The 19,623-nt window shown below is 45.2% G+C and overlaps 1 protein-coding gene across 2 annotated transcripts in view; it reads right to left on the reverse strand.

Annotated features, from left to right (window-relative positions):
• The window catches only part of EGFR (epidermal growth factor receptor), a 196,374-nt gene extending 177,679 nt beyond the window's left edge, over positions 1–18,695 (reverse strand). For both annotated transcript variants that reach the window (XM_024249444.3, XM_054559164.2), the window contains exon 1: positions 18,318–18,695. In XM_024249444.3, the coding sequence (XP_024105212.2) occupies positions 18,318–18,405 (88 nt within the window). In that variant the 5' untranslated portion in view covers positions 18,406–18,695. The remainder of the gene's footprint in view (positions 1–18,317) is intronic.
• Positions 18,696–19,623: the final 928 nt, after the last annotated feature.

Consider the following 19,623-nt stretch of genomic DNA (forward strand, 5'->3'; position numbering starts at 1 on the left):
ATTTTATGGTAACCGATTTTTGATGTCAACTTAGAAATGTGAAGAGACTATACAGATTTTTCAAGGCAAATTTGGTCCTCCGTGAGCATAGAAGTGTGAGGCTCGCTGTCTACTGCATTACTCCATGAAGAGCTCACTGAGGGGTATGAGGCTATCCTCACACGAGTATTCAAATGAGACACCGCGTGTGGAAGGCTCTGAGGAAGCTGTGAAGTGTGCTGCAAAGCTACGTTATGCTTAATCATATAGACACATTTTAGCGAACCCATTCTGGCTTCTCGTGACCACCTTTTCAGCTCTCAAATTCTCGCAAACCACATTAGGTAAATTCTTGCTTGGGAGAATGGGATGGAAAGAATGGGGATCTGGATTACAGGCTCCTTAGGGGTCAGAGGCTACGTTTTCTATCCATGTAACCCTGTACCCAGCAGCTTTTCGGTGCGCAGTCTGCAGTAGACATTTGACACATGCCTATTGAGTTGAACTGAGCTAAAAATCCAAGATGAAACATGCAGATAAGATTCTGCCAAGTTATACCAATCTATTAAAATAAACTGTCCCCGCTGGTACAGCAAACATCATTTATAGTTGCATAATACAATTAGTGTAAGGATCAGGGCTCAGAATGCTCAGTGAGCTGGGAGGCCCTGGGAGCTCCCACAAACAAGAGTACCCGTGTTTGCTCTGTGAATTGGGAGCTTTCCTTCACCAAGGGGTTGATTTTCTTCCCCCTCCCTATGTTGATCTGAATATGGCTCCACAGAAGCCTGACAATGGGAGGGAACAGACAAGGAAGGGAGCTGTAGTTATTCCCAAATAGCCGTGTCCTTCTGCAGTTTCTGCAGTTGGTTAATGCCTGTTAAGAGAGGAGGCGTTCCTTACAGGTTTTATCTGTGTAATGGAGCAGGGGTATGTTACTTTGTCGCTACAGTATTTCAAAACCTATTTTTATATAATTTGTAATTAAGAGTAAATTGCAGTAATAGTAAGATGAAGGCCACTTTGAATTTAAGAGATCTTTTAGCTAGTTATATCAAAAAAAAAAAAAAAAAGAAAGAATAGATGCATTGCCTTGACTTTAAAGTCCAATACCCCTGTCGAGAAGCTGAATTTTCTAAAAAAATCTTAGCCTCCTCTGTAGGTTTTCTATCTTCTCTACCAAATGGCTGGGGATTCAGGGGAACCATATATATTTTTAAGATTTATATAATGGTATCATATACACATAGGAAAATGTACAAAAGTGTGCACTCCCTGAATTTTTCAAGAAATGAATACATTTGAGCATGGAGCACCTGAAACGGGCAACATGGCCTCACCAGCTTTCCAAAGACCCTCATTTAAGACACCTATCCTGAAAATAAAGAAGGCAGAACAGACCAAATACAGGACAATAAATATAGGATGGGTAGAGTGGTACACACACACACACACACACACACACACACACACACACAAACTTGACCACTTGTGATCTGAACAGAATATAAACTTAGCTCATGTAAGTTAATCCAAAAACTATAAGGAAGTATCTGGTTTGTTCAACGAATCAATGGATCTCCCCATCTCTGTCTTTATCTATCTTAGCTCTCTATCCCTCCTCCCGTTTCTCCTCATGCCTCCATGGCCTCCAAACCTTAAAGACCAAAAACATTTCACTTAAGAAAATTAACTTCCAAATAATATTGTGAAAGGCTATGAGTTCTATAACACTGCATCACTAGGTAATTAAAATAGTGAGCTTTTGGCTTAGGTTAATATTAGATAATGATGTCAAACTTAGATAATGATATCAAAATAAATATACAAAAGTTTGCTACTAAGATGTTACTACTGGAGGAGGTTGGGGGAAGGGGTACACAGGACCTCCCAGTAGATTTTTTGCAACTTCCTGTGAATGTGCAATTCTTTAAAAATAAAAGGTTAACAAGAAATTTGCAATCACAGCAAACCACTATTTCTATTTCTATAAGTTGGTCAGCATTCTGTTTTGTTTTTAGTATGATTTCTTTATTCTTTATTCTTTTTTTTTTTTCCGAGACAGAGTCTTGCTCTGTCACCCAGGCTGGAGTGCAGTGGTGCAATCTCTGCTCACTGCAACCTCTGCTTCCTGGATTCAAGTGATTCTTGTGTCTCAGTCTCCCTAGTAGGTGGGGTTACAGGTGCCTGCCACCATGCGTGGCTAGTTTTTTTTTTTTTAGTGGAGACGGGGTTTTGCTATGTTGGCCAGGCTGGTCTTGAACTCCCAACCTCAAGTGATCCAAGTGATCCACCCGCCTTGGCCTCCCAAAGTGCTGGGATTACAGGTGTGAGCCACCACACTTGGCCATTTTTAGTATAATTTCTTAGTAATACAACTATAAAAAAACTCATCTTGTCTGTTAAATTAAAAGAAATTGGAAAAATAAGATCAAAATATTAAGTTCAAATAAATAAAATGTGTTTTGAAGGTGAATAACAATGCTTAAAAACATTACCTAGGGAATGTACAACAGTTAACTTTCTTCTTTCTTCCTTCCTAACCACACATTTTTCCCTGTTCCTAACACCTAAAAAAAGGCTTATCCTAAAGTGAATATTTAAAGAGAATAAAAGGTTTTGCCTCCCAAGGCATATGTGTGAAGCTCGAAGGCCAGTTCCCTTCATAGCTTCCAGGTTTCCAAACAGAACAGGCACTCTCAAGTGTGTCACATGCCACTAACGTGCTGTACAACCTCTAGGATCTCATGGAAGGTAAACACAGGACAAAGGTTAGACCACCCTTCATCCCACTTGCAAATCAAATATCTATTAAATCCTTTCACTGTTTAAAGCAACTATGCCACTAGCAATGTCCATAAGATAAATTATTAACTTTGAGCTGTTAGCTTTTCCATTTTTGGTGTTTCTTGCAGCAAAGCAATTTATTTTTACTCACAGACTTAAAACAACTTTAAAAATAACTTTTATATGCTGCTAGTAGGAAACAGCAAGTCTCCAGCATGCATTAATTTATGATCAGTCTATTAATTTGCAAATTAGAGAACAATGATAAGTAATCAGATAAAAAGGAAGGACAGATGGTTGGTGCATTTTTTACAGTTCCATATAACACGCGCAGGCCTTATTACACACTAGGTGAAGAGACAGGAATTTCTGAGGATGGACCTCAGAAGACAGTCACAGTCCTTGGGTGTGGGTGTGGACTGGCTCAGCACCAGTCATCAGTGAATCAAGCAATTCCTGCAGTAGCTCAATTAATTCCAGATCAAATAATAATTGGCAACTGGCCAACATGGTGAAACCCCGTCTCTACAAAACATACAAAAATTAGTCAGGCATGGTGGCGGGCACCTGTAGTCCCAGCTACTCAGGAGGCTGAGACAGGAGAATCACTTGAACCCAGGAGGTGGAGGTTGCAGTGAGCCAAGGTCGCGCCACTGCACTCCAGCCTGGGGAACAAAGTGAGACTCTGTCCCAATACAAAACAAAACAAACAAACAAAACAAAAACAATAATGGAGAGGGGGAATACAAATCCATTCTTTTCTCACTTGAGGAAGCCAAAACATTGCCGAAAGGGACAAGTGCTCCAGGCAAGATGTGTTTGCCTCCCTCCTCTCAAGACAGTCCAGGCACCTGGGGAACCATGAAGGTCTACAGCTGGACCCTTGGAAAGTGTGCATGGCCATCACTGCCACGTCTGCTTTAGTGATGATGGAGGAGAAAGTGGAGCAAGAAAAAAACAAGAAATGGGCCATTCACAGTCATCATAGTAAAAGTCCTAAGGTAAAGAGAGCACAGGCAGAAATCATCAGGGTTTCTGAAGTGAAATGAAGAGGGTTATCAAAACTGGCCCAGGACTATGCAGGAAACAAAAAAGCAACACTCTCGAGGGAAAGTGAGACCCACCAGGGAAGGAAAGTGAGGGTTGGTGGGATGTCACCTGAGAGTCCCGCCATGGAGGCAAGGGATGGTCACCAAAGAGGTGAGCCAAGTGGAGCCTTTCTCCTGTCTGGCTCTTGGAGACTTTCTAGGGTCCAGACCATGGGAAGGACGTCTGGGGCAAAGTCATGTAGCCATGGAGAACACAGGCTCTCTGGTGAGAGTCCAGGCCCGCCTCCCATAGTTGGAGGGCTGTTGTGCACACATGGGGTGGGCTCCAGCCTCTACACCACCCTGTCACTGAATCCCCTCTGCGACCCTATGAGATAAGCACCAGGCCTACCCTCATTCTGCAGATGAGGAAACTGACACCCACAGGCATTGCTCAGCATGGCCAGCATCCCCTGCAGCCCCCAGCGGGGCCTGAGTTCAAGGCCAGGGCATGTGGCAGAGTCTGCCCTGCGCACATCACGTCACCTCCCTGTGCTTCACAGGGAGCAAGAGGCTAACAAGTCACTTTAATTAAAACAAAACAAAACAAAACAAAACAAAAAACACCGCAAGGCAGGTCTTAAGATTTTTTTGGTACATTTGCTTTGTGTATTCATATGTTAGTCCCATGTCCACATTTCGCTTTTTCTACTTACAGAGAATTTACCCTCAAAATAGAGTAAATAGAAAGTTGCTGCTTTTTCTAGAACAAAATAGTCATCTATTGAATGTTAACGATTAGTTCTAGAATCACACCGATCTATCGCATTCTTTAGCCTGCTATAAAAATTTTCAGATTGAGAAAATCATTCATAGACATGACAGTTTTGGACATACTGAGAACCAGTGGAAGTTTTCAAGCATTGAAGACTTTGCTTTAAGAGCATTATGATTCTAAGGGCTTTGAACACTTGGCACTGGTGGCTTATTTTGACTTCCAGCGTGGTGAGTCCCCTTTACCCTGCAAAGGTAGTAAATTCTGGCTGAAAGAGTGCCCTGAGTATCCCTTTTCCCTCTCTGAGTCAAGAAACTCCTGAACATTTTCTCCATTTTTAATAAATGACATATATATTCTATCTTATGGTCAGAAAAAAATACAAAGGGACACTGATTCGTTAGGAGAATCAACTCTATACCATCCAGGATGCATATATGATTGACAAATGAGCAGAAATATCTGCTGCAAAATAATAATAACAGAAAGCATGAGACAGTCAGAGAACCAGGCAAAGATGGAATGAATCATCAGCTTAACCAGCCAGCAGAGCTAGCTGTCCCTGATCTGGGAGTCAGATGTGTCAAACTGTGAACACGTCCAGGTCATCTGCGTCCTCATTCAGTTCCCCAGGATGCCAGACTGCTGCTTGCCACACATGCAGAGGCCCAGGAAAAGTTTGCGCTGGTGCCGTTCTACATAGAGAGTGAAACTTCATGGGAGCAAACTCTTTTTGAAATAAATTCCATCTTCAGATATCATTTTTTCCCTTAAGGCCCATTTAGCCTCCACCATGCTGTGCTAAGCTGCGTCCTCAGACAGAGATGGGCTGAATGATTTAATCATCCTCTGTCTGCCTCTAAGGATGATACCACTGAATTGGTATGTTTGATGTCTACATTTCAAAATCACTGGGTATTAATTAGTTATTATCTGTTACTTTTGAGACTTCTCTTAAACTTAACTGGACCTTTTATGGCTTGGCAGAACATCTTGTGAATGGGACATAGGGCGATTGTGAGATTAGTACTACTGTTAATAACATTACGTGGTACCTAGAGTTCTCTCAACTAAAAATCAACCTTGAAAACAGTGTTCAGAAGTCACCAAGCCTGTAAAACTTCTACTAGGTGACCAATGTGCAGTCAACATGCCTGTGCTCACAACAGCCCCTCTCACCTGCGACCACCACCTCATGCTACCTCTTCCCTTGTCACCTAGTGAAGGAAGACAAGTGTGGGAGGAAAAAGAGTGCCCAATGTCTTCTCAATATTAAGTCAGAGGAATGCTAATATTTTCCTTTTCCAAAATGCGAATAAAAACACAAAACCCCGAAGAGTATAACACTGGCAACTCTCCTCGCCTTAGCACCCAGTTCTCATTGGCTCCATCAGCAGAGTTTAGGCCTTGAGTTCATGACTGCTTATCTCCCTGGCTATAGTTTGAATGTCTTGTTTTTGCAACTGAGCAACATTATGAACATTTAGTAGCCATTGCCCAACGAATCTAAAAGCCTAGCATTCCTAGCCAAGACTTTAAGAACTCTGTCATGTGATAAGGAAAGATGGACTCAGATAATCATCACCCAAGTCTTCTGCCCTTCTGGGACTTTTCTCATTCAACTATCTCTCCCTGACACCAGGCACGTCACTACTCTGCATCTAAACAAGAATCTCTAAAGGTGGAAAGTGAAGAGAAAAAGTAGGCAACTCACTTGATTCTGCATGTTGTCCCACTTCATCAAATTGCTGGACTTTCTGTTCTGCGTTGGCCAGGTAGATTTTTGTTGACTGAAGGTAAAATAATGATGCTTTTGTCCAAGTAACCTTTGCAAGACTTAGAGGTTCAGTGACTAAAGCGCCCTGAAATCAATATACTAACTGTCTGTTTACTGGAAGGGTTTACTTATTCAACAAGAGATACGTCATCACAGGCCTGAAAAATCAATGTGTTCTCCTGGCAATACTCTCTAAACCTGCAGCACCTAGATAACAACTGGAGATCCATTGCTCAGCTGGAGTGCAGGACTTTTTCCTTTGCCACTTTATAATCATGAAATAGAAAATTGCTTTTGGGAAATTTCTGCCAGAGTACTGGAAAGTTTCCACTGTGTTAGGAATAAACAATAACAAAACAGTTTCTTCCTTTCTTGTGGAGGAAAATGAACACTGCAGTTTGAAATTTCTTCTGGGAGAGGCACATCACCGTCACTGAGAGATCTACTCACTGCCGCACTCTCCATTCCATTCCTTCAACCCAGAAAGTGCCTCCAAGTGAATAATTTGATGTGTGAAGCCATCTCTTCTTAAAAGCCAATGCTTGCAAGTAAATCCCAGCCAGAATGGCTTATTACAAATGGTATGATATGGAAAATGAACACTCTTGGAGGGCCACACTGTTTCTTAAATTCGTCTGTTTTTGTAAAAGCTGTTTCACACCCTAAAGAGGTTAAGTGTATGCCTTCATTTAAATCATAAAAATGAGTCTTACAGATCTATGTAAGGGAATTACTACAGCTTGCCATAGGCATTGCTAACTGACCCAACTGCTAAGTCAAGTTGCCTTCTCCTTTCATTATTTTTCTGCAAGTATTTATAGGTCTGGAAAATTTACAGAAGTTGATGACACAACGTTGAAAAGTCATACTTCTCATTTCTAAAGTAAATATTTTCAAGGCTCACAAATTCACTGCCCTGTATCTTATGGAATGGGCAGTTATAACACACACAGAAGAGACTTGAGTCTAAAAACTACTTCATAACAAAAAAGAAACCTGGGAAAGGAACCAAAACAGAGCAGAAATACACAGAAATATACAGAAATTGTGAGGGACATTAAGCATTAGTAATAGAAGTATAACAAATTTTGAGGAATACTTTATTTAGCCTTTGATTCACAAATAGAACTAAAAGTGATAGGGTCATCAATAGCTAAAAAACCCAATGACGTCTTGAAGGAGGAATAAGTAACCTTGACCCGCACGTTGAGAGACAGTGCTGTGGAGCAGGAGAGCACCCAGTGCCCAGTGTTCACCAGCCTGGTGATTACGGACAACAGCAGAATCGCTCTGAGCCTGGGTCCCTCACCTCCCAATCTGGAAAGCTATCCCAATCCTGTGGGGTTGTAGGCAGGCTCAGAGAGAAGAATGTTAAGGCATTGTGTAAACTATGAGGTGCTGTACAAATGCGAGGTGTTGTTATTATTATGACATCAATGTTTTAGCATCTAAATTATAGGGACAGCACACTTATTACCAGCATGTTTAAATACATATCTTGCATACATTTAGATTTGTTTTTAATTTCACAGATGTTTTCAGCTGGTAGGAGTCTGACGATCGTCTGGTTTAGCTGTTTTATGGAAGGTGAAACTGAGAGGGGAGACTCTAACCTGTTTTCTCTCCCCATTATAACTAACAGCAGATTACAGAAAAAAATATGTTAAGCCATGTACTAAGAAAAACTCCCTTAGCAACACCACTTTTCAGGGAAAAATACATGTGTATGCATACTTGTATAACTATGAATACTGAGTGTGTTTGGTACTTTCTAACTTTTGAAAATTATATAGTATATTTTTACAGTCATTTGACAAAGTTTTCCATCTGCAGTCCTTTGCAAAGTTTCATTTCCAGTCATTTATAAAAATTTTTCTTTCTCTGTGAAGGCTAATTCATAACAGCTTGCAAAAAAGAAGGAGAGAGAAAGAGAAAGAAGGAAGGGAAGAAGAAAGAAAGCAAGGAAGGAAGAAGAAAGGGGAGTAAAGAAAGAAAACAGGGCAATACACTATTCTAACTCATAAATGTCACCAGAAATTAAAAAAATCAAGAAACATCTATAAGGATAAGATTTCTGATTCTCTATTAACATTGTAGCAAATTGAAGCCAAGAAAAAGGTCTATAGTGCACTCTATTTAAAAGCCCCTCAAAATTAGTACGTTAAAAAACAACAGGTGACACAATAATTCTCCAATGACCACTTTTTAAATTTTTTTTGACTGAGTCTTGCTCTGTCGCCTAGGCTGGAGTGCAGTGGCATGATCTCAGCTCACTGCAACCTCTGCCTTCCAGGTTCAAGCGATTCTCCTGCCTCAGCCTCCCGAGTAGCTGGGACTACAGGCACGTGCCACCGCACCCGCTAAGTTTTTTTGTATTTTTAGTAGAGGCGGGTTTCACCATGTTGGTCAGGCAAGTCTCAAACTCCTGACCTCGTGATCCGCCTGCCTCGGCCTCTGAAAGAGCTGAGATTACAGGCTTGAGCCACCGAGCCCAGCCAACCACCTTTTGTTTATCTGTCATATGTTTGGACTTAATCAAAAGTGGATAACATCTGACATTGGGGTTCTGGGGTTTTTGTTACCTATAAACAGATAATTGCTTAACTTTCTAATAATATATTAAAATATACTTTATTTTTAAAATCTAGTTGGAGCCATTAGATCTTGCAAGTTAGCACTAGAACAAACTTAAAATAGTTTGTCTAGTTTATCTTGTTCGGCACAATTTGAAGCATTTACAATGGCTTACGGTGTATGAGAAAGAACTAGGAGATAATTTTGTAAGTGAATAGAAACCATTGTAATAAAATCTCCTGAAAGCTTTCAGGTATTCAATGTTTGCTGGTAAATAAACAAAACCAGGTTTTTGAAATTAAAAAAATGCTTTTGAAAAAGTTTCTAAAATTTGGTATACAATGATCAGAAGATCTCAGGACACCTTTGCCTGTCCTTAAGGACCTGCACAAATTCACTAAGTGGTTTGTTTTTATTCCAGGCACTAAAATAATGGATAATTTGAGTACCAGCAGAGATGCTAAAACATGCACAGTTTTTCACATACAAATGCCAGTTTGTCTTATCAGAGAGACTATGTGCAATGCATCAATTTTATCCAAAACCTGGAGTAAAGGAAAGAAATTTTATCAAAGGGTTGTAATGACATCATAAGTAAAACGATAAGACTGCTAAAACAATCATGACATCATCTGCTGTGCACCGGCCTGCAAGTACCTAGTGGTAAAATCATCAGATATCACATTTCTGCTTATAAAATAAAATCCTTCATGAATGCTCTTAAAACAACTGCAAAGCAAGTAGTGGTCTTTACCTCCATATGTGTGTGTATATATATATATATTTTTTTTTTACATAAAGGCATGAATATACAAGGTAACATCAGCAGCTGTACTCTACTCTTTATTTGTTACAAATCTACCTATTTGTTTCCAAAGGATGTCTGCAAATAAATAGGTAACATTGTACAACTTTCAACAGTGGATCAGAACATAGATGTCTCTTCTAATTCACAAGTACCAATGGCTCAATTAATTTAAGGGACATTTTCTGAGTTGTGTGATTTCACATGTATTTATCTTGTCTAGAACTGTGCAAACTTTTGTTTCATTTCTCTCTTAGATTTCTGTAGGAAGAGTTAAAGGATGTGAAGTAGTCATTTTACTTATTCATAACACATTTTAGGGAAAATTGTGCTGTTGGGGAGAAAGTTAAAGTGATCAACTATAACCTAGACTCTAGTCCAATTTTTCACATCTGGTTGCTACTTTAAAAAAGGATCATTTTAATTTTTAAATGCAGAATGTGTTGCACTTTACCTTTGACATTCCAGGTTTCCTCATGGTCATTTAGAAAAATGAAGCAGGAAATTCTAACGCCTTAGCATCTACTTTAATAAGATGTTTGCATTTATAAAAATAACAAGAAACTGAGGGTTTTGCTGAAGGAGCACAAGGCCTACAAGTATTTCCTCATTCCTGTCCCTGTGCCTGGAGGCCCAGCTAAGCATTCTGTTTCTGAGAAACTCCCCTTGTCGCAGAGGCTGAATTAGTCAGTCCCTGTTTTGGGCTCCCACTGAAATCCCAAATCACATCTGTTATAAAACATTGCATTACAGGGAGTGATCTTGTATGTCTCTCTCTTTTTCAGCCCTTCCAAAAGGTAAGTTGGTCCTTGGAGGACAAGTGCAGTAATTTTGTACCCTTGGTGTATCTAGATCCCAGCATGCGATGTGCCTGGAGTATATCAGCAGTTCTCAAACTCTGGCATGCATCAGTCAGAATCTCCCTGAGGACTTGTGTGCACAGACCGGGGCCTGCCCTTCCAGTATCTTACTCAGAAGTCAGGGTGGGGTCTGAGAGTGTGCATCTCCAACAGGTTCTCAGGTGCTGCTGCCGTGCTGGGCCCGCTGAGAGCCACTGCAGAAAACTTCTTTTTTTCCTTTTTTTTTTGGCAGTTAAAGACAGGTTTTCTTTAGTTAAAACCTGAGAGGCACTCCTGGTGAATTTTGGCCAAGAGTGCTTTCTCTTACAGACTAGGAGTATATATTGATTTTAGGGTGAGGGAGATTATCAGAATTTCGGAATGTTCCTGTTTGAGGGAGAAATTTTGTGGCAGGGTTGGAATATCTCTGGGAGGAGGGGAGTTTATCTTGGGGCAGGCATCTTTCCGGCCAGAGGGAAGAGACTGGCATCTTCCCTGCTGGAGGGGGGTTATCTCGGGACTAGCATGTGTCTGGTTGGGGGCTAGCATGTCTCTGGTCGAGGAGGAGTTTGGAATGTTTCTGGTTGGAGATGTTATTTGTGGTTTATAGTCATGCTGATCTTAGCCATTAGGCTGATGCACTTTGGATTTAGGCAGTTTTTTATTAAGGTGAACTTTAGAATGAGAGGCTTGTCCAAGATGGCGATGCTCCTGCTCTGTCGAGCCACTATAGTTATAAAAAGGAGGAGGGGTGGAGTGTTCTTTCTGGCTACTTCCTCACTGCAGGAAACTTTTAATGGACTAACTTGTGAAATAAAATGTGACCATGGAACTGATTTACTAATGAAATATGCAACTGTTTCTGGATCTTGAAGGAGCTCATGAGATGAGTAAGAAACGGCGGTCTGAGAGCAAAGACAAGATTTCTTTCGTTACAAGCTACATACAACATGTAATCCACTCCTCAGAATTGCCAAGGGAGCCTTAAGCAATGTGTGTGTGCCAGGCTCCATTCCCCAGAAATACTGATTGTCCTGGTCTGGGGCACAGTAAGGCACCCTCTTTTTCAAAAGCCCCTCAGCTGGTTAGAAAGCATGGTCAAGGTTCAAAAGCTACTGCTTTAAGAAAAAAGAAAAAAAATCATCTCCTACTTTTTTTGGTTCAGTCACTAACGTACAAAACCAAGTAATGTGATGTGGTCTTAAGCAGGAACAAGAGATCCCCATTCCGAGGATTTGCAGCAATATACAAACTTGACTTCTGGTACACTTATATGCGCAATATATTATATTACCAGTTGCTGATAACTGCAACTAATCAGCTGCTGACTGTAGCAGCCTCACCTAGAGAGAAGCTGGTATCCAGAACCTCTGGTGTGGCTCAATTTTGATGCTGACGGTGAGCATGAGACAGGTGGAGCCAGGAAACTGTGAGAGGAGAAGTTGTTCTGTGATCTAAGACAAGTAACTGACATGGAAATATGTGAGCAAATGACCACTCAAGCCACATTGCTCTCCTGTGCTCTGGACCACCATATTCTACTGCCTCCTGGACTTCTCCATGTAAGCACTTTAAGCTTAACACATCTAAAAGCTGAATATTCATATTGGACCCTCCTGCCCTTCCCCTTCCCCTTCCCCTTCCCCTTCCCCTTCCCCTTCCCCTTTCCCTTCCCTTCCCTTCCCTGCAGTCCCATTGACTTCCCAGCCTTTGTGATTGCATTCACTATCTATCTAGGCTTCCAAGTGAGAAGCCTGGGTGTCAATCTGGGATTCTCTCTTTCTTATGCTGCTACATATACTTATCAACCACTTCTGCCTCCTGATCAGCCCTGGAGTCCCCTGTCCTGAATCTTCCTTGCTCCTGCTTCATCCTCTGTCTCTGGCAATAGTCATGAACCTCCATGTTTTAAATGCCACCCCTGCAGTCCATTCCCCAAACCACTGCTGCAGCCATCTTTCTAAAACACCAAGCACAGCATGTCAGTTCACAGTCACTTCTCTTTCACACAGGACAAAATCCAAAGCCACAGTGAGGATGGAGCTCTCTGTGAACCGTAGGTAGCCTTACCATTTATTCCTTCTCTTCCTGCCATTTGAATTACTAGCACTCTCAAGAACTTTGCTCCTATTGGCACTGCTTGTGTAAAGCTCTGCACATCCTATTCTCTGGGGAAATAACCATATAACCAAATAGCTCAAATGAGTAATCCCTTCCATTTGTGGCTAAACGTGCTCTCCTCCCCATGTAGAATTAAAGGCAAAGACTGAACTCAAAAGTCATCCTTTGTCCTGGGAAGAGTTCTGTCATTGATTCTGTGACATTGTTTCACACTTATTATCTCTAGCTCTCCCTTCCCCCAGTTGACTTCCAGACACTTAAGGGCAAGTACCAAGTCTAATTTATTCTTACATCTCAACATATGGATGGAACAGTGTAAATCACTCATCATGGCTCAAACATAAAGAAAAAAAAAGCCTAAGTTGTAACAGGTACCAATACTTGCCCTTCTATGCAAAGGGTAGACAATCATGGTTGACTTACGTAATTATTTAAACTAAGGGCCATGCGTGCTGCCCCGCTAGTAATGGTGTAATTGCAGGTGTACTTAGGGCTGCCTGCAAGGCATTCTCATTGGGTGCCTTGTCCCCTAAATTATAACTTGAGTCTTTTGTTAATGAGAAGTTCCAGATATATTCAGAAAGGACACTTGGACTCTGGGTCTCTCCCTGAAAACCCACCAGAATGAGATAAAACTTGGATCAGAGAGAGAAATTCTACTCCCCCATGTTAGTGTTTCCATACTGCTTGCTAAAGCAAGCTGCTGAAACTGGTAGGAGTAAAATTTATTCTAAGCATATGCAATTCACAGATGCTCAGTCCACAGGACCAGTCATTTGATACTGAACTTCAGGGCCTTCAGGGATTGAAATGTCAAATCTAGCACTTCTAGGGGCTCAGTAAACACGCCCCCAATATTCCTGGCCCCAACCACCCCTCCTGCTCTCAGCTGGCTCAGGGAACTTTCTAGGCAACTGGATTGAGTGTATCTATCTAAATGTGTAGCAAGAAAGCTTTACCAGATGACTCTGAAAAAGTGAAAATTACAGGCAAACTAGTTATTTGAGTAAGTTCCAATGCCTGGATTCTTGCCCAAATTCAAACTGGCCAGCTTGTACCTATGGGACCAATGGAGGACAATCTAGAGATGTCGTCCAAAGAGCCAACTGCTGGAATTTTCTTACAAAATTCAGCCCTGTAGGAGGAAAACGAAAAGAACGAATGAGAAAACACTATGATGTTTAATGGGGGATGGCCTACAGGAACAAGTTAAGATTTACACTGTATTCTCTATGGGTTAGTGGTTCAAGAATAAACCAGTAATAATTAACTGAGACTAACAATGTTTATTACCGTAATTTCAAATGTCCATAAGTGATAAAAGAAAACAAAAATGGAATGGATCTGAGGAACAGAATCTGTTTTTGTTTTTTTTTTTCACTGTCGCGCGGGCTGGAGTGCAATGGCGCGATCTCGGCTCACTGCAACCTCTGCCTCCCGGGTTCAAGCAATTCTCCTGCCTCAGCCTCCTGAGAAGCTGGGATTACAGGCACCTGCCACCACGCCCAGCTAGTTTTTTTTGTATTTTTAGTAGAGACTGGGTTTCACCGTGTTGGTCAGCCTGGTCTCAAACTCCTGGCCTCATGATTCGCCTGCCTCAGCCTCCCAAAGTTTTGGGATTATAGGCATGAGCCACCATGCCCAGCCCAGAATCTGGTTTTAAAAATTATATTTGCAGGGAAGCAACATGTGGGTGAACTATATTCTAAAACCTTGAAATTTTCTCAAAACATACCCCTATTAGTAAAACCTAATGTTAAATAAGCTCATAACTAGAGTACTTATGAAGTCAAAATTAAAGCACACACACACAGACACATAGACACACACACAAATCACATGGCAAGGGCCACACTGTGTTGCAGGTGGGTTCTGCAACAGGCGAAATGTCCTCAACATTGTGACCCATCCTTATTCCGGGGCACCAGCCTGGGGTTACCTTCCCTTCAGTGCCCATAATCATCAATTGCCTTTAATATTAGAGTTGGTTTGTCACTCTTGTCAAAAAAGTTTCAGATGCTAGCTGCTAGTCTTGGAGCTTAGATCAAAGAAAAAACAAAGAATATTTTCTTTTCAAACAGGGAGGAATCCTTCATCTTTGCTGAGACTACTTCTAAAAACATTTCAGAACATGTTAGTGCTGTCACGTGGACCAAGTGTAATTATGCAGCACAATGGACTTTTGGCAATCGGTGTCTTCTTCAAACCAGAAGTTTTTGAAAAATTATGAGTTATGAAACTAAATACGTAAAGCCAGAAATTACTGTTAAAAGCCTATTGGAGCTCTCAGCCAGTTTCTTGTATTCTGTGCTACGGCAGTGTGGGTCTAACACACAGACCACTGGTCTCCTTTCCAGATTTGAAAGCAATCTGGAAGCAAGAGCAGAAACCCTTAAAACTCACCCCTCTTCACCCTTCAGCCCAGAATATCTAGCATATTCTATGCACTCAGCACATATTCACTGAATTCAGAAACAACAGCTCAGAAGCCTAAAGGGTCAAAGTGATTTGTCCACCTTCACCCTGGGCTGGAGTGAGAAGAAAGGTCCCAGTTGCCAGGCCGGGCTTGGGATTTCTTGATCTGACCTCCTTTGAGGAGGGAGGGTGGGGTAGATCTCACTTTGGATACCATTAATATCCCCACTTTGGTTTCTCTTTAAGACAGCTTGGACCTACTGAATGGGAACATCTCCAGAAGTGGGGCTGGGCAGGCTTATTTCCACAAAGCTCCCTCAGTTGGGAATTCTGACTCGCCTTGGAATACTTTCCAGGGTCCCTTCTGGAGAGCACCTTCATGCTGTAAGAGGCAGGGCTTTGCTCAGTGCCCCTCAAGCAGTCTCTACTCCATGCTCACTGAACTGAGGACTAAGCTGCCTCCATGGAAGGTGACCCAACAGAGGGCTGAGGAACTCGGCAGGAATGCAGACTGCTGGACAGCCTGCATTGAAGCTTCGGACAGGCTCATCTTCATGAGCCGGCTCCCTGGGCCCTTTCGCCTTGCCAGCTCTGACATTAGACATTTGCACACACTTGATTTGGATCTCCTGAAACCAGAACTTGGACAAGGCAGTGGAGTTTGGAAGTTGAGAGAGGGATCTGGAGTCGGAAGCCCCTGGTGTGAATTTCCTGTCTGCCTCCTACCAGCTGTGGGAAAGTCACTTTAGTTCTTTGTACCTCAGTTTCCCCCATAGGAGGAGAGTGTGCACCTCTTATGCTTAATGTGGGGATTAGGACTCATGAAACGGTGTCTGGCAGTCATTACCTCTAAGAGCAGCAAGTCCAGAAGTTAGCATGTCCCAGAACCAAACAAAACCCCCACTAAACAAAGTGCACTTGAATAAACTCCACTGAATTTGATAGACACAGGCCTTAAACAAATTTCTGTTAAAAGAGCTCGTCTCCTAATTTAATAATTTGCCCCTGAAAATCCAGTCTTTTATGTTACTGTAATGGAATAGCATCTGTTCACCTACTCTCTCTCTTGTCTTCGGGAGCATTCTGTTTTGAGTGAATACGGGACAAACAGGCAAATTAAGTGGTATTTGTATTTTTCTCAGGAACAAATCTCCAACCACTAATAGTGGTGTTCAAGCAAGTAACATCAGAGAATGAGAACACCACTGGAGGGAGAAAAGTGATGCTTTGGAGGTGCTCTGAGGGTTTAATTTAAAATAAAGAGAAGAGTCTCTTCGGCAGAGACAAGGCTGACACCTGACTAACAGGACCGGCAGTCAGCAGTCTCCGGAGCAGGCCCGCGTCTCCCGGGCACCCCAGGCAGGCAGGAGGGGCCCTGCAGGCTCAGCAGAGAAGAAATCTTTCCACCAGTTCCTTCAATGAAAAGAGGAATCCTTTATTATTGGAATCACACTCTACCTTTTCCCTCTTTCCTATATTTGGCAATATTGTAACAATTCCAGATGTCCTCAAAGAGCTCTTTGCATTGGCAAGTAACATCTCCGGAGACTTTAACAATCCTTCTTCCGTCTAGTGATCCCCAAATCTGGCTGCCCAACAGATCACATGAAGAGCATTAAAAAAAATCCCAATTCCAGGTCTTGCCCCATGCCAATTAAATCAGAATGTCTGGGGGCAGGAGCCAGACACTGGTTTTTGTTTTGATTTTTTTTTTTTTTTTTAATCCCAGGTAATTCCAATGTGCAGTAAGGTCTGGGAACCACTGTTCTATGCCTTGCCCCTCCCCCAACGACCGCGCTGGGCACCAAACCCCAACTCCCCAAGCCAATGACATCAACAGCAAGTACGGGCCTGGCTCTTGGAACCCGCGCAGCTCAAGGCTGGAATTGTGCAATTAAACCCTCCGAGGCATGTTTCCCCTGTCAAGTGGGTTTATGGTCGGTAGTCACGAAGCCAGACTCGCTCATGTTCTGTCTGCACACTTGGCACACTTGAACCAGGGACATCAATCCGGTGTGTGTGTGTGTGTGTGTGTGTAAGACAGGTTGAATATTTTGGTTGGCTCAATGTCAAATTCTTCAAACAGCAAAAAGAGACATCCAAGAAAGAAACTCTCCGGGTTTTGAGGAGAAGTTTGTTGTGAGCCCCATTTTGAAACACCGTGGTGCTGGCCAGGATGAGCTCTGCTTCCGGGGCTTCCGCTCAAGAGTCCCGCGATCCCCCCTGCAGTGGCCGGACAGCCGCGTCCCGCTCTACCGCGAAGCCCAGGCGCGACCGAAGGGCTGCAGGTGGGGCAGACTCGGACTTCTCCGCGAGGCGGCCATCGAACGAGAGCCTGGGGCTTTCGGCGCGGGCGCCCAGGAGGGAGCTTGGGTCCCCGGGAGGTGGGGGGCACTCCTGGACCGGCAAGACGGGGGCGCACCGGGCGAGGCGAGCGGCCGGGGTCTGCGCCCAAGGGGCGGGTCGGACCCCACCTGCCTTTTGCCAACGAGGAAGCTAACCGCCGCCAGCACCACCCCTTCCCGGGAGCCGCAGGTGGTGGCAGACAAGTTCTCCCAGCTCCCAGGTCGAGGCTGCGACTCCACACCGGGGAACGAGGATCGCGGGGACCTGGAGAGGGGCCGGGGCCAGGCTGGCGGGCGCCGGCTTCAGTTCGAGACCTGCGCGGAGGGCGGAGGCGGGGAGGTCCGCTCAGGAAGCCGCCTGTCCCGCGGGGTCCGAGGGGAGGCTGTATTTTCGGGGTCCTTCTCAGCTTCCCTAAACAGTGCAGTCTCGGCGGGTGGGCAGCGCCGAGGACCCCGCCGCGCCCTGGGAAGACAGCGCGGGGCGCACATGCGGGACCCCAGCCCCAGGCGCCCACCAGCACCCGGCTTTCGCCCACTGACGCCGATCCCGCGCAGCTGGGCCGGTAAAGTGAGGGAAGAAAGTTGGGAGCGGTTCGGGGCCCCGGAGGTCCCGGCGGCCGTTCACCGCCCGGCCTGCAGCCCCGTGTCCCACGCGTCTCCTCCTCCGCCCTCCCCAGACTCTCCCGGCCCAAGAACGAAACGTCCCGTTCCTCCCGCGGTCCCGGTCGGCGGCGCAGCTGATCTCAAGGAAACAGGAAAGGACGGGCGGGGGCGCGGGCGCCGAGCCGGTGCGCCGGTGCGCGGCTGGGCGGGCTGCGGGGTCCGGGGCGCGATCCGGGGGCGGCGCGGGAGCCGGCGAGACACGCCCTTACCTTTCTTTTCCTCCAGAGCCCGACTCGCCGGGCAGAGCGCAGCTAGCAGCGCCAGGAGCGCTGCCCCGGCCGTCCCGGAGGATCGCATCGCTGCTCCCCGAAGAGCTCGCTCCGGCTCTCCCGATCAATACTGGACGGAGTCAGGGGGTCGTGCGCGGTGGTTGTGGCGTTAGCGTCGAGGCGGGGACTCGGGCGGACGCCGACGAGGTGGCCTGTCGTCCGGTCTGGGCGGCGGCGGCCGCCGGGGCTAGCTCGGGACTCCGGCAGCCTCGGCCGCGGCGGGCGCTCACACCGTGCGGGGGGCGGAGGCTGCTGCGGCCGCGCTGCGCCGGGGGCTGCCCGGACGTCTAGCTTGCGCGGGCCGGGGCGCGGGGAGGCAGGGCGGGAGGAGGAGGGACCAGGCGGCGGAGGAGGGATCGGGAGGAGCAGAGGAGGAGGAGAATGCGAGGAGGAGGGAGGAGAAACAGCAGCGGGGACCCAAGGCCAGCGGCCGCCGGAGGCGGTGGACAGCGGTCGCCCCCGCGAGACTCAGTCTCCGGCGGGAGGGGGGCGGCGCGCGGGAGGGGAGCGGGTGCCCTGAGGAGTTAATTTCCGAGAGGGGCGTTCCCAGCACTGCCCCTCTGGACCCGGTCCCCGCGGACTTGCAGGCCCAGCCTATGTCGAGGTCGAGCCAAATCTGTGCCAGGGTCCCCTTCCCCCTTTCCCTTCTATTGTTTTACAGAGCAAACTTGTACCAGCTTTAGACAGACTGGCCGAGCCTTAGAGCCAGCGTCGGATAATGGCACCGACGGGGAAACTGCTCCTTTATTCTGGTCCCCACCTCCCCTGCAGCACTCCGGGACCCTCGCGGGGATCAGAGGCTGGCCTGGCAGCTGGGAAGGTCGCCGTGCCCGCGCGGCAGGGGTGCCAGGCGTCCGAGGTGGTGCTCTAAAGTCCGAGGGTCCTTCAGATCTTGTCAAGCACCCTCGAAATCGTCTGAAATGAGTGCACCCAACTTCGGGTGCAGAGACAGGCCTCCTTAATGTTTATTGCAACCAGTCATGGGTACTTTGAAGCCAAAGTGTGAAGCACATTACTTCGCAAAAGTGAAGCTCTTGGAATAAAGGCTTGACACAAACAGCCGTGGAGATGCTTTTAGAGAGGCTAAGTGTCCCACTGCCCCGGTAGCTCCCGCAGGAGAAATGCCAGGGAAACTCGCGGAAGCTTTGGCCAAAAGAAACTGAGCTTCTTTGGGCTGCAGGAACTTGAGCTATATTCCTTTGGCAAGTCCACCCCATCCCCGCTTTTCCTTCTCCTTCAGTAAAAA

This window comes from Pongo abelii, chromosome 6 (genome assembly GCF_028885655.2).
Source record: "Pongo abelii isolate AG06213 chromosome 6, NHGRI_mPonAbe1-v2.0_pri, whole genome shotgun sequence".
In the NCBI taxonomy this organism is placed as follows: Eukaryota; Metazoa; Chordata; class Mammalia; order Primates; family Hominidae; genus Pongo; species Pongo abelii.